Raw genomic sequence first — 14806 nt, forward strand, 5'->3', positions numbered from 1 at the left:
CTATAGAGGGTAATGGAATACCTTTTTTTCTCAATCTCAATATAGATTATTCAGCACTCGTTGGATACGCGCGCATTCATTCTTATCCTCTCGCACACTCTTCAATTAGTTCAGTCCCTGGAAACATATGTAACAATTGATCAATCATGAGAGAAAAATGTTTCAACGATTTAATAAAACGTAAAGACTTATTTTCTTATCTCGAAATTAACTGAGGTAATTCTCACCTGGATTTGGAACGACTGTCTTTCTGCCTGTCCTGAGATTTGCTACGCGAGCGTGATTTGCCACGTGAGCTCTTGCTGTCCGAACGAGAGCGACTACGGCTGCGGCTGTAAGAGCGCCTGCGGTCTCTGTCACGACTACGCGACCTACTACGGGATCGAGATCGCGAACGCCTGCGATCTCTACTTCTACTTCGTGATCTGTAAACAAATAATCGAAAATTCTCTAATAAACAAAATATTTGCACTGAAAAATAATTTATTCTTTCCATTCCTCCTTCTTCCCTCCCTCCTCTCCTTCCTCTTTTTCATTCTATTTGTACGCTCTAAATAAATAAAAACAACACAAACTCACCTTCCACGACGACGACTTCCACGGCTACGATGCGGAGATGTCGGACGTCCGTACCGTGCCATTTGAACTCGGAGTTCCCTACCGTCCAACAGTCTTCCGTCCATGGCATCTAATGCGTCTTCCGCATCGCGCTTATCATAAAATCTGCCAAGAAATATATTCAAAATACTCGACTTACTGCTTCAATATTTTCAGTATATTTCATTTCCTTTCTTAACATATACTACCTATACATTTTTCTCATGTAGCACTGCGTGATTCACTTATATTCTAAGCAAGATAAATATTTTTATCATCATACGAATAAGATTTGGAATTATTCTCTCCTCTCTTCTCTCTCCCTCCCCCTCTTTCTAATTCCTCGCACTTATTCAGTTATCAACATTAATTATTACTAACTTTAACTTGTAAATGATATCAAAGCATTTGTCATCTTTGTACGATTCTAATAAAAGTTAAGTATTAAAGAGTTTTTTATATAAATGTAGAATCAGACAAAATAATAACGCGAAGTCAACATAAGTATCTGCAAATCGCGTTTTAAGAAACAGACGTAAAACGTTTCCTATGAGAAACGCGACTATGCTTCTTTCTCGACACTAAACCAATTAATAATATGGAATAAACCAAAATTAATTTCGAGTAAGAGTATAAAATTATAAGTATAAAACTATTAAACATATTGTAGAGATTCGATAATTTTAATAATTCTCCAGCTTCTGAAGAAAGACGGATAAATAATTTTCCGTCAGATTACTATCCAAAATAAAAATTTATTGCAATGAATTTCCATTACAAACGTAACTTTCCACAGATATCAGATTATTTAAATATCAATTTCAGGATAAAACTATATTAAATAATATATTAATATATATTATAATATATTTAAATACGCGCACGCGCGCGCGTATGTGAGAAAGAGAGAAAATTCGAATGTATATTGTAGACGTGCATACTGTCGTGTGACTGTTGAGTCTAACAGGAGCGTAAACACTCACATGTACCGGTGAGCGTGTCACTCCTGCTTACTTGCCGTTCTGGACTTGTGATCTAGCTATCGACGCTAACTACTTCTTTTTATATTTTAAAAACGAAGCTTCGAACAAATTTTTGACAAAGGAAAAATCATTTCAGAATATGGCCAGGAATATATATCTTTAAGAACAAAAGGTTATTTTAAACCATCTTGTATATTACATATATGTAGAAATCTGACTATTTCACACTGACTTCCCCCTTGCGTAATGACTTTCCATACAAAGCGAAAATGAGACTCCATAGACCTGTTTTTTTTGGCTGAACTTTTACACCAGTTCATCTTTCTTCCTTTTCTCTCCAGGAAGCCTCATGACTCCATCCTACTTCCCTCAGTCTAGAGATATTCAAATTTTCCCGCGAAGCGAGATCCATATCTATATTCTACCTGCTTAGAAAATCGATTGCTCTGTAAGAAAGGAGGATGGAGTGGACCTCGCTTGGTGTGGAAAGTCGGACGCCCCTAGGTAAAAGGGAAATGAGGTGGATTCCTTCGCTTTGTGTGGAATCATGAAGAGAGAAGGATTTGCGATAGTAATAGTTCTTAACATTGTAACAAAGGTATTTCTTTTAGGGGAAACCTCTTCGATGACCTTGACCTTAACATGTTATAACATTATAAAAGTAAGAATACTGATTCAATTTTTTCTTATGAATTAATTGGTGATCTCATATAGTTTTCGAGATATATTTACATAAGATTCATTTTCAAAATTTCCTTATTTTCTGTATATAACACTTCATATATAGGAGGGATGTTGTACTCAAGTATCCTTGAAAAGGTGATTACTTCATTAACAGTAAAGCTATTAACAAATAAATTTTGAAAAATGTCTTATTTTTATCATACACAATTTTAACCTTTCATGATCACATTTCAAAAAAGCTACACAATGATTAAAATGATCATTTTTGAAGTGTTATCAAATCAATAGTATTAGTTCCATTGACTTAAAAAAATTACAGTATATAATTTTAGTCTTTGAGAAAATAGAATAACGTAGTGAAAAATGTAATTTTAACACTAAAAAAAAAAAAAAACCGCAAATATGTTAACTTCGGAAAAATGAGTTTTATTACTGAAAAAATAACTTTTTAAATTTGTAATATTTTCAAATGCATATTCGCCTAATTCTCTTGAGATGATTTATCATATGCTCATTTTGGGTCATTTTGACTCACAGTGATCATGAAGGATTAAAAATTACCTTATACTCTTTTTACCAAAGGCATAAGACTTTCTACGCGAAATGAGGTCCACCCCCACCGACTTTCTCTTAGACAAGAAGGGAGATGAAGTGGACCTCGCTTTGCGTGAAAATTTTTCGTTTCTAATGGCAAAAGGAACAGTATTTGTATTAAAATATTTCAAAATTTTAAATGCGTTTTTCTTGAAACCGTGTTTTTGAACATGACGATTCCAAACGAACTATATTAGTCCTTCTACTTCAGGGGTTATCCGAGAACATGTCATTATCGCCCGAACCAGAATTAATAGTTTACATTAATTTTTTTTCTATTTTTTTTTTGGAAACATAAGAGAAAAAATTAAAGAATACAAAACTTAAAACAAAAAATTAATTTGACATTGTAAGAAATGTCTAATTTCTACATGTAAAAAAGTAATAATTACATTTCTTTTAACATAATGACTGATGCATAGTCTAGTATACAGTTTGTAATACTGAATAAAATTCGATTGAAAGCACTAGTGCACATTAAAGCCGTTGTACACTGATTTAATTTGTGTATAAAAATGAAATGCAAATATTTAAAATTATAAAACATATTTCATCTAATAGTACAATAAATGTATTGAGTATTTTAATCGATTTCTATGTTTATGTATAAACATATTTTTGTTTATTTTGTGTATGTCTTGAATGTGCATCCAATCGAATTCGCTGTAAGAAAATCAGTATTTAATTATAAGTGTTAAATATATTGTTTTTTAAATTGTAACAATATTGTTTAGAATAAAAGCATTTTTTTAGAAATGCAAAGCTCAAAATTCTAGACTTTTATATTGTTCCCTGATTTTTCCAGATTTTCCACGACCCATTTAAATTTCCATGATTTTTCCCCGATTGTTCTGGTTTTTTTTTTAAATCTGTAGTAACCCTGTTATAGTAAATAAAGCGCGTTTATTTCCAAATCGAATTATATAAAAGTAATAAGATAAGAGCGGTGAAATTTTTCGATTTTACATCACACAGATATGTATAGAGTAATCCATTTTAATCAATATAATCGATTTTCTTTCCAAAATTATTAATAATAAACAAAAAAATCTTTCACATGAAGATGGAATGATTTAGAGAGAGACACATTTTGGATTGTTACTATTTATTTATTTATTTATTTATTTTTCTAGATAGGGCACCAAAAAGCTATGAAGATTCACTTCCACTTTTTTAAATGGAATTATAATTTTTACGTAATGATTCCTCTAGTTATTCAGTTGTATAAAACACACAAGGTTACAAGGTACAGATATAAAAAAAAAATCAATAATTTATGAGATATTTTATACTTCATTCTGACATAAAATATCTCGTTAAATATCTCGTGTGTGCGTGCGTGCGTGCGTGTGAATTAATAACTTTTTAATAATCGTACCTTAATACTTTTTACCTTAATACTTAAACAAAAAAATGAGATGACTCAATTAGTGTAAAGACAGTTGCTTCAGAAAAAAATATGTAAACAAGATGAATACTTTTTTAAATAAGCAACTATGTATTTTCTTTATACCAATTAATTCAACTCATTATTCTGTTCATAACCATATTAAAGTATGATAATAAAAGAAGTTGAAAGTTTACGAGATATTTAACATTTTATATTAAAATGTATCAGAATAAAGTATAAAATATTTCTCGTAAACTATTGATTTTTTTATATCTCTATCTTAATACTTTTATATGCAGAATTAGAGAAATCATTTATACCTGATAAAAAAATCATATAATTCTATTAAAAAAAAATAGAAGTGATTTTCATATTTTCTTCGCGCCTCCACCTAGAAGAAAAACAATTTGATCAGAATACATTTCTCTCAAAACCGTTCTACTTTCATCTAAAGCATTTCTTCGTATCATTAATAATTTCAAAGAAAATTGACTGAATTGATTAAAATGGACTTATCATGTATGTAAAACATGTGTATGTGTATGTGAATTTCAAAAATGATTTGTGACATTGCTCTAATAATCTTGATATTAAAGATATGTTGTCACTTTATATTAAATTGTTCGAAAAAAATCGTATTATGGAAAAAAATACATATGTAAGGTGACCAATTCCTCAAAAAAAAAGAGGGAACATAAAAAAAAATTCAATATTGGAGTACTTCCGAAAAGGCGATCCCCCCGATTTTCTTGTTGATTGATATATTACTATATTTTGATGCTCTAATATGATCATGAAAATTACTGACAAGATCATTTTCACGGTCAAATATTTACTAATATTTTATTAGTTATATTACAAATATTTACTAATATTTATTAAAATTGATTTTTATCTGTACTTTTGTGTACTAATTACAAATACAATCATGGAAATTGCCGACAAGATCATTTTTACGGTTAAATATAAACTTTTACATTTTATGTAATCGCAAGTAGAGCTGTTAGTATTTTGGTTCATGCCCCCCCCCCATTCCTTTTGCTAAGGAGCACATGACTTCCATAATTATACTGTTACACGTGGATTTCGACTTTCCATGCGAAGCGACTCTCCCCCCCTCTCCTCCCCACTGCGAAGGGCACACGATTTTCTATGAAAAAAATGTGAAAAAAAGTTTTTTAAATATTTTGATCATGAAAATGATCCCGGTAATTTTCACGATCATATTTGTAATCAATTCAGTATTCGTAATTATGGCATCAAAATATAGTAGTATATCAATCGAGAAGAAAATCGGAGAGTTCACATTTTCGGAAGTACATCTCTCCCTAAGTGTTATCCTTCTCGTTTAACAAACTTGTTTCTTATCATGAAATAAGTCTGAATGAATTCCGATCGGAATTATTCTCTAGATTTCTATTGTTTTCTAGGAAAACCAGAATGATTCCGATCAAAATTCCGTGTTCTATGATAGATACTTGGTACTAGAATTCTCTTTCCTACTTTCGTCAAATATAAAACATATACTTGTCTCACTTTAAGTTCCAAAATGTGTAGTTAAGTCACGGAAAACAGACCCAAAGAGACTTCTAATTTGAGATGGTTGGTCATCTTAGCATATAGGAGTATAGCGTTCCAATCGGAAACATCGATTTGCGAACTAATGCGCTCGCATCGTGACGTCACCATCACCGTTGGCGTCAATATATCCAAGACACACCATTGCCCACAAGAGAGCGGTTAATTGAATGTACCGTCCATATGGCGGGCGTGCACAATCGCAAGACGCGATTATTGAAACGTGGCTCACCTGACAAACGCAAAGCCGCGGCTTTCGCGCGTGAAGCGATCCCGGGGAATATAAATGTCGCCAACCTCGCCGCATCGCTCGAACACGCGCCTCAGATCTTCCGGCGTCGTCCTATACGTGAGATTGTCGACTTTCAGGGAAACCATCCCGTCGATGCGGGGCGGTGGCCTACCGTAACTCATTCTTCCCTCTCGAACGTCACGTCTCCGGTCCTTGTAGTAAGATGCGTGAGATTACGTGGAATCTTCGTTGACAGTTGTAACGATCAGTGACCAAACAAGCGTAAGCGAACGACAAAGGAAAAATGGCGTATACTAGTATTATTAGTGACTGTGAGTGACGACGATGGCGGAATTTGCTACGACCATAGATGTAATATAAGTATAGATTCGTGATGCCAGATTCTGATTCGATGTCTCGAGAATCGATTCTTTTTCATCTTCAAGGCTACATTCCAAAAGTTCCTCTCTGAGAAATATTTTACTCGAAATATATAGTACGCATAACGTATATTATATAAAAAATAAAATCTTTTTCGAAGAGGAAGTTTTGGAACATAGCCCAAGAATCGAATTCAGTTGAAGGTAAAATTTCATGAGCTGTTTCAAACCGGATGTTTTAAAAAGATTATATGATTAAAGTAAACGCTTGATTTATATTCATTCAATTTTGACCATGTGATTCTTTTTGTCGTTGAAACAGTCGGTTAGAGCAGTTCGTGAAAATTTATCTTGATTCTAAACAATTAGATTTATTAGCATTGTTCGTTTTATCTCTCGGGAGCTGTTCGGAGTCGCTCCGAACAGCGTACTTAAAATGTAGGATTTACATTACGTACGACATTATTCATCGTTACTATTGTTGAATTTAAGATTCTACATCGGTCATATCGTAGACATCGCAAGTCACAAGCTTATTGCTTTTACCAATCCGATGCTTTAATTTTAGAGAGTTTATATTAGCCATAACCGTATGCCATATGTTAATTTATAAAAATTAATAATTTATAAAAATTAACCAATCACTTTGAATATTCCCTTCTTACAGTCGAATGAGAGGAAAATTCTCGATACTATGATTAGTCAATTCTTACAGATTACGGTATAAGGCATACAGTAACGGCCAATATAAATGCTCCCTTAAGACTCATTCTAACAACCATATGTCGAAGTCGGGCGTCATACGCATGCGCACTGGATTGTCGGCTGTCTAATGAAGTTATCGCAAATCGGCTATCGTTGGAATAGAAGATGGGTCAATTCCCATCTTTTCCGACTACTAGATGAAACATAACCTTCGGACACATTTATGTATGGATAAACAAATATTTTTACGAATATATGAATATATTTATATTATATTATGGAATCACTGAATGTAGATGAAATAATTATTGATTTTATTCGCGAAAATCATTACTTGTATGATAAATGCGATGTGAATTTTAAAAATGTTAGCAAAAAAGAGTTCTGTGGCAAAAAATCCATAAATTTAAGAAATTGTTATGATATAAATAAATATGCCAGATTTTTTATTTGTTAAATTATTATTATTTAATATAAAAATATTTTATAATTTAATTCTTTTGTATCAAACTTAAGAAATGCCTATAAGAGCTGACATTGGGTGAATTTGTTTATATAAATTTATTCAAGTTTAATAACTTGAATAATATACGTTTCGATCATCGTTTTGATCCTTTTCAATATTATAAAATTAATTAAATCAATAGTAGTCGTCAAGCAAGTGGAGTCACATTGTCCTGCAATCATTATTTGCGTCCAAATTAATAATAAATTTGAATATATATTCAACGTTTTAATATTCTTTACATTTGTTTCGATCTTCCGACTTCGATCAATGACTCAATTGTAGAATAGCGAGTTGTATTCATATGCGACAAATGACTAGCGATAGCCGACATTGACATACGACTGATTGTAAAACGAGTCTTAGTCGCATGATGCTTACGCTCCTGATACGATACCAATGTAGAATGGCCTTTATATTGGATTCGACGTGTGTTGTACGATGAAAACAGGATTTTGCTTCATGTATCATCGATACAAAATAAAATTCTATTTTTTGATTGGTTGCAAAACGTCATATATATGACGCACGTCGGATTCAGTGTAAATTCAACAAATGGACAACGTATGATGACAACATATTGAATGTCGTACATAATGTAAATCCTCCATTTCAAGTACACTGGGTTCGTTTGGAGCGACTCCGAGCTCCAAACAGCTCCCGAGAATTTCAAGAGACAAAACAAACAATGGGGGGGTGTTTTCCAATTGCAATATCCCTAGACACTTTCGTGCACACAAGTTGCGTTCCAATTGTCCATTATCGTCAAAACAACGCTACACATCTATATTCAATGTACCTTCCAACAAGCGACACAAATGACACAGTATGATATAATGGATCATCCTTGTTGTTTACCAAAATGTTGTTAAACAAAAATAACATGATCACTGCGTCGCACTGTGTCGCTTGTTGGAAGGCACACTCAGTCGAGGGCTATGTAAGCTTGTGTTTTCTAGTGACAATTAAGTCTACGACACACCATGCTTGTTTTCCTGTTGGAATAGATTAGGGTCCGTGCAAAGATGGTCGTAACTGTTTCCAATTGTAAGTCGGACGACGACTCGTAAGTCGTCGTAGGTCAACGCACAATGATTTTATGTATGTCGTTTATGTGTATCACGTATACGTAATTGCGTTAGTTGAGATCTTACGTGTGTTGACCTACGACAACAACTTATGTATGTTTACGACTCAGTCAGAAACAGTTGCGACCATCTTTGTGCGCGGATAGAATCTTGCCACCGTGTTGGCTACAATACTGGCACTGAGCACCGCAGCCAATATGGTGGCAAGATTCTAATCCAGTTAGCAATCCAGCAGGAAAACATGCATCGTGTGCCGCCGGCTTTACATGTTACTAACTGCGGCGGCTATAAATGAGGAAGACGTTGAGTGGTCGACACGTTTGCTTTTTTTATTTAATAGGGAAAAAGCTACATTTAATCTAACTGTATCCGGAAAACGGATTTTAATCATGCACAGCGTACACAGCGTTCTGTTCCAATTGAATCGTGCACGATGATACATTTTGTGCATTCTTGTGTATGTTTGTGTTAGAATGTGTTAAGCAATTGGAAAACATCCAATTCTTATTATACACTCGATTCGATTCCTACATCCGCTCACTGAGCGCTCAGTGGGCTCTTGCATCTAATTGGCATATTCCGTTAGAATTAAAAATATAGACCAAACAGAGGTCACTCTGGTTGTTGTTCTGAATGCACCCATTGTCTCTAGCCAATATAAATTCTCCTTTTTTCTGCTAGATTTTTGTTTCGTGTTAGAGTAATCGAATGAGCATAATTTCCTTGAAATTAGAACTGAGGAGGCATGAGAACTTAGAACATACATATTAATAAAAGGGACATTGCCTATACTTGCCCATGCTTGCGCTGATGCAAAAATTTGTGCGAGAGAAAAAGGTAGTAAAAGATAAATGTTCTCAATGTTCTAGCGTTTCTTGTTCAAGTACCGTGTGTGGGATCGGGAAGATCTGCATTCGACAATGCAAATTTGAGGCGTTGGAATACTCTTTTTCTACAGTGTACGTGACATATGCTATAAGAGCATTCCGACGCCTCATGGCTCCTGCACTGGACGTGGAAACACTTGCCGCGTGGCAAAATGAGACGCGATAACTAATGAACACATTAGGAGCTGTAAGCTTATTCATGGCTACCGCATCACATTTTGCTGCGCGGCAAGCGTTTCCGCGTTCAGTATGCAGAAGCCATCAGATTTGCATTACCGAACGCAGTTAAAGGTATTATGATATAGGAGCGTCAAGCGTGAAGCGTCAAGCATCATGAGCTTACTATTCGCTAAAAACAAATCACATGATAAAAATTGACGAATAGCAAGTTCACGCATGCTCGACACTTGACGCTTGACGCTGCCATGTAAAGGTATCTTAAGCAGGGATTTAACTACGGGGCGGAATGAAGAATAGACACATACGCTTTACCAATATTTGTCCATTATTACCTTTCTTTCTCGCATAGATTTTTGCTCAGTGCTCTATTCTCCTTCTATTTATATACGTTCTAAGCATGAGAAGGGTATCCTGAGTAATTACATACTATTATATATATTATAGATTATTATGGGTGACAAATCAAATTTTTTAAAAAAGAGACGGATAAAAAAGCAAATTATCGAAAAATCTACTGAACCAAGTAAGTATTGAAATTTTCTACATTAATTTCTTATTTTTTATGGATAATTATCCAGAAGACACTCTTCATTTTTAATTTTAATAAAATTATGCTCATTCGACATATTTTTGCATAAAACGAAAGAATCTGATATTAAAATATTCAGTTCCTCGAAGCGAGATATTAATCATTAAAGTTTTTGTTTTTAATTATTTAAGTTAATTATTAGATTAGGAAATCTGTCATATCGGTGACATAGAGAGTTACATAAATTCTTTGCTTTAAAGACGCATTCTCAGCTTTAAAATACAAATTTTCTATTTTAGAAACACATTTTTTATATAATTTTTGTTTTATAGTAGAGAATTTAAGTTTTTAAAACAGATAATTTGTATTTATAAAACACAATTTGTGTAAGAGGCACAATAAAAGAAACAGTGTAATACAATGAAATTCTTATTCTCTGTTCCTTTTATTGTGCGGAGCTTCTAACCCTCTACGCCATCGATGTGGCAGATTTCCTAATCTAACAATACTTAACTTTATCCTGATTTTACAATAAGTCGGTAGTCGGGAATCTTGAGTTTTGGGCTGTAGTCCAAGTCTCACTACAAATGCTTTGCAGCGTTTATAGATTCATTGTAAAATTAACCTTTTATGATTAATATCTTTGCGGGATTGAGCACAACATTACATACAATACGAAATTTTTGATTCAAAGTCTGCATTTTGGGACAATAGTAGATTTTTTGCTTTACAGTTTTGTACATTTGTAATTCTTTTACACTTTGAGACAATAAATTTTTACTATAATAGAAGACAAATTCTATTTTACTTATTTTTTATAAATTTAGTATTTTATAAGTTTTGAAAAAACATGATATTGGTTAAGAATTTATAATTTTTATGTAAATGAATGAAAAAAATCTTTATTCTACTTGTAATTCTTTAGATTATATACTTCAGGGATTATATACTTCAAAAATATAATTATATTGTTGGGGCTTCATGAAGTTGATTTATTTGAACATATGGAAATATGAAGATTTTATAAGTGAAAAAGAGATCAAGTTTTTTGTGAAAGAAATAAAATCAATTTATAACATACTTATTAAATTCTTCTTATTTTAACCAAAATAATTATAAAGATTCTAAAATAAAAAAATATAAAATATAGCTTATATAATATGTTAGAATAATGTGTATGATGTTTCTTGATATTGATTTGCCATATAGAGCACAGTATATTTAGTTTTTCTATCATTTGATCAATGACAAAATAAACATCTCTTTCTTCTTTAATCTTAAGGAATTTCTTCTTTAATCTTGAGTATTTCGTGAATTATGTCTGACGTATAATATGTACAAGATTTTTAATCAATACAGTCAATTTTAATAAATGCAGTCAATTTGCTTTAAAATTATTAATGATACGAAAAAATGTTTTAGATAAAAGTAGAATGATTTTGAAAGAAATGTATTTTGGTCATGTTTTTCTTTTAGGTGGAGACCTCAAAAAGATATGAAGATCACTTTTACTTTTTAAAATGAAATTATATGATTTTTTTTATCTATATAGTATGATTCCTCTAATTACAATTAAAATTAAAATTTAAAAAGGTTTCTATAAAGGAATGTATAGCCACTGAGAGCCGGCAGAGTTGTACGTGTGCAGTCAAAAATAATGTATGTCAATCATCAATTACAAACATTTTGACCATAAGATTAGGTCATCTTCAGTGTAACAATTATTCCTTTATAGATTTCTTCAATTATTTTGCATATTAAAATATTAAGGTAGAAATATGAAAAACCAACAATAAAAAATATTTTATACTTTATTCTGGCATAAAATGTTATTTTGACATAAAATGTTAAATATCTTGTAAATTTTAAATTGTTTTATTATTGTATTTTAATATTTTTATGAATGAAATAACGACATGAATCGATTGATATAAAGAAAACAGCTGCTCATTTAAAAAAGTTTCCATTTTTGTCTACATATTTTTTTTAAGCAGCTGTGTTTTCTTTATATCAATTGATTCATCTCATTAATTTGTTCCTAAAAGTATCAAGGTACGGTAATAAAAAAATTAATAGTTTACGATGATATTTAACATTTTATATGAATACCACAATGAAGTATAAAATGTTTCATAAACTATGGTTTTTTTTATATCTCTACCTTAGTGTTTTCATATGTAGAAAAATTAGAAGAATCATACTATGTAAAAAATCATATAATTTCATTTTTAAAAGTGATCGTGATTTTCATTTTTTTGTTACCTCCACTTACAAGAACAATAATATGAAAAATATCCTCTTGAAATCATTCCACTTTTATCTAAAATATTTTCTTATTATTAATAATTTTGGAGAAAATTGTGACTATTAATATTGTGACTGTTAAATAACAATAAATACAGGGTAAAGTAAGAATCAAATACATTGAAAATTTAACATAATTAGATAGAATAAAATACAAATAAAGAAAAATAAAAATAAAGAAAATAATCTAAATTCAAAATATGTAATTAATTAGAAAATTTAAAAAATTGACTGTATTGATTAAATTGGACTATATTTTATATCTCTCCATAAATGTTGAATTGTACCAATGTTATCAATAAAAAAATGATGAAACACTGAAAAATCTTTTTTAAAAATTAAATTTTTATATACTTATTAAAATTAGCATCAAAAAGATGTAAAACATGAAAATGAATCCAAATTTTTAATTTGCATAAAATCTTACGCAGTAAAATAAGTCTAACTAGGTCGTTGAGGACACGACTATTTATCTTTGTAATGAAACGAACAATTGAGACTGTGTTCCAAAATTTACTGCTAGTACTGAAAATCTGTAGTTTACGTTTTATATGCATTATAGTTTTTCAATATTGATAATTAATTTTGGAATACATCGTTCAATATATTTATTTTTAAATACATGAAGATCTTGTGGCGATTCACATTTGGCTTTATTTGATGTATTCCTTGAAGTCTGTTATTGTTTTGTGAAGAATAAGAAGTGTATACTATTTTACTGTTTCTTTAAAATGGATAAATTATTTATTTTTATTTTAGATCAAAGTGAAACAAATTATAATTCAGATAATTTAGACATTGGCAGAAATGCAGGTATTCCATATTATGGATGGAGATTGTTTTTTTCTGATAAAGGTAAATATCACGCGCGCGCGCGCGCGTGTGTGTGTGTGTGTGTGTGTGTGTGTTTTTGCACACATCACATGCTTAAGGGCTTAGATAAAAATCATTAGAAATAACACAGAAAATAATACAGGCAATAGATTGCAAAAATTGCTATGCATTAATGATTTCTGATAGATCGAATCTATTGCCTGTATATTATTTCCTGTTTTTATTGCCTATGTTTTTCATTGTGTCTGGGCTCTAATATATGTATTGTATGTATTAATAAATTACTTTTATAACAGAATATAAACCCGACTGTATTATTGCAAAGCAAACTAAAGCAATGGAAGGCTTTATAGGAAGGCACAAAGAATTATCTTCGTAATGCACAATGGCAAATTTTGAAGCAGGAATGTCTTTCGATGTCGATATATGTGAATTGTACAATGATACTGAATTTATGAAAGAGTGGCCAAATTTTAAAGATGAGATATATGAGAATCCAACAAAAACATTAAATTGTATTAAACTTAGTATTCATCAGGTACTATTTTTTTATTATTAGATATATATTATTTTAAATTAATTGTAAGTGGACAGAGATGGGAGGGAGGGCAAAATGGCTGTTTAAATTTATTTGAAATAGAAGATATAAAATAATTGTAATCTTTCCATTTGAAAATACAAAATGATTTTTAGATATTCATTTAAAATAGGAAATAGACATTTTTTAAAATGGTTTTCCAAAACAAAAATATTTTTGTACGCAGCTTTAAAATGTGTTTTCTGTATACACATTTCGATTATGTATTGTGAAGAATATTACTAAGGCCTCGATGGTCTAATGACTATAGGACACTCGCACGGAATATGTGACACCCGGGCTCGATCCGTGGCCGGATAATATTTTTCGTATTACAATTATTTACAAATTTTAAGATGCTTAAAGATTATTATAGAGATACCTAATGAGCATCAATATTATTAAATATAAAAACTTGTCAATTTCATTGTATCAATCATTATTCCAGTTCTGATGTTCTGTTTCAAGACTGAAAATAATTTCGGCGCGTTTACAGCATTGGAATTGTGATATATAAATTCACACGAAATTGTTTTCAGTATTAAGATCCAGTTTGATTGCTTAGTCTTAATTCTTGTGTGTTCATATCTGGTCTTTAAAATAATATTCAAAAGTATAATAATTTTTGTAATATTCTTATATTTATTTTTGAATATTTTTCTGATATTTATATTTAATTCTTATTTTTTATTTTTAATACTTTTACTCTTTATTATAATCTTTATTTATATTATTGGATTGTCCGGAAAGTTCGTGCCG

General features: G+C 31.1%; 2 protein-coding genes across 3 annotated transcripts in view; one reads left to right on the forward strand and one right to left on the reverse strand.

Moving 5' to 3' along the window:
* Positions 1 to 6: 6 nt before the first annotated feature.
* On the reverse strand, positions 7 to 6412 carry LOC108690255 (serine/arginine-rich splicing factor 2). Its single transcript, XM_018197448.1, has 4 exons — positions 6059 to 6412; positions 580 to 723; positions 228 to 425; positions 7 to 117 (listed from the first exon to the last, which is right to left on the reverse strand). Exons 1-4 carry the CDS (start codon positions 6238 to 6240, stop codon positions 111 to 113), a joined length of 531 nt encoding a protein of 176 aa, XP_018052937.1. The 5' UTR covers positions 6241 to 6412; the 3' UTR covers positions 7 to 110.
* Positions 6413 to 10290: 3878 nt separating this feature from the next.
* The window catches only part of LOC108690256 (DNA helicase MCM8-like), a 19324-nt gene continuing 14808 nt past the window's right edge, over positions 10291 to 14806 (forward strand). For both annotated transcript variants that reach the window (XR_001931874.1, XM_018197449.1), the window contains exons 1-3: positions 10291 to 10326; positions 13396 to 13491; positions 13767 to 14008. Coding sequence is in view for 1 of the 2 variants with exons in the window: in XM_018197449.1 (XP_018052938.1) it covers positions 13856 to 14008 (153 nt within the window). In the remaining variant the exon portion in view is untranslated. The remainder of the gene's footprint in view (positions 10327 to 13395; positions 13492 to 13766; positions 14009 to 14806) is intronic.

Source organism: Atta colombica, unplaced genomic scaffold (assembly GCF_001594045.1).
Source record: "Atta colombica isolate Treedump-2 unplaced genomic scaffold, Acol1.0 scaffold300, whole genome shotgun sequence".
Classification (NCBI taxonomy): domain Eukaryota; kingdom Metazoa; phylum Arthropoda; class Insecta; order Hymenoptera; family Formicidae; genus Atta; species Atta colombica.

What these genes read in the sequence shown, in the direction of transcription:
- LOC108690255 (XM_018197448.1), bottom strand. Translation starts at nt 6,240, where the DNA reads ATGAGTTACGGTAGGCCACCGCCCCGCATCGACGGGATGGTTTCCCTG. An exon ending in CGCGGCTTTGCGTTTGTCAG is followed by an intron (nt 724 to 6,058) that starts GTGAGCCACGTT and finishes ATTTCTTGGCAG; the next exon opens with ATTTTATGATAAGCGCGATG. An exon ending in GGAAGTCGTCGTCGTGGAAG is followed by an intron (nt 426 to 579) that starts GTGAGTTTGTGT and finishes ATTTGTTTACAG; the next exon opens with ATCACGAAGTAGAAGTAGAG.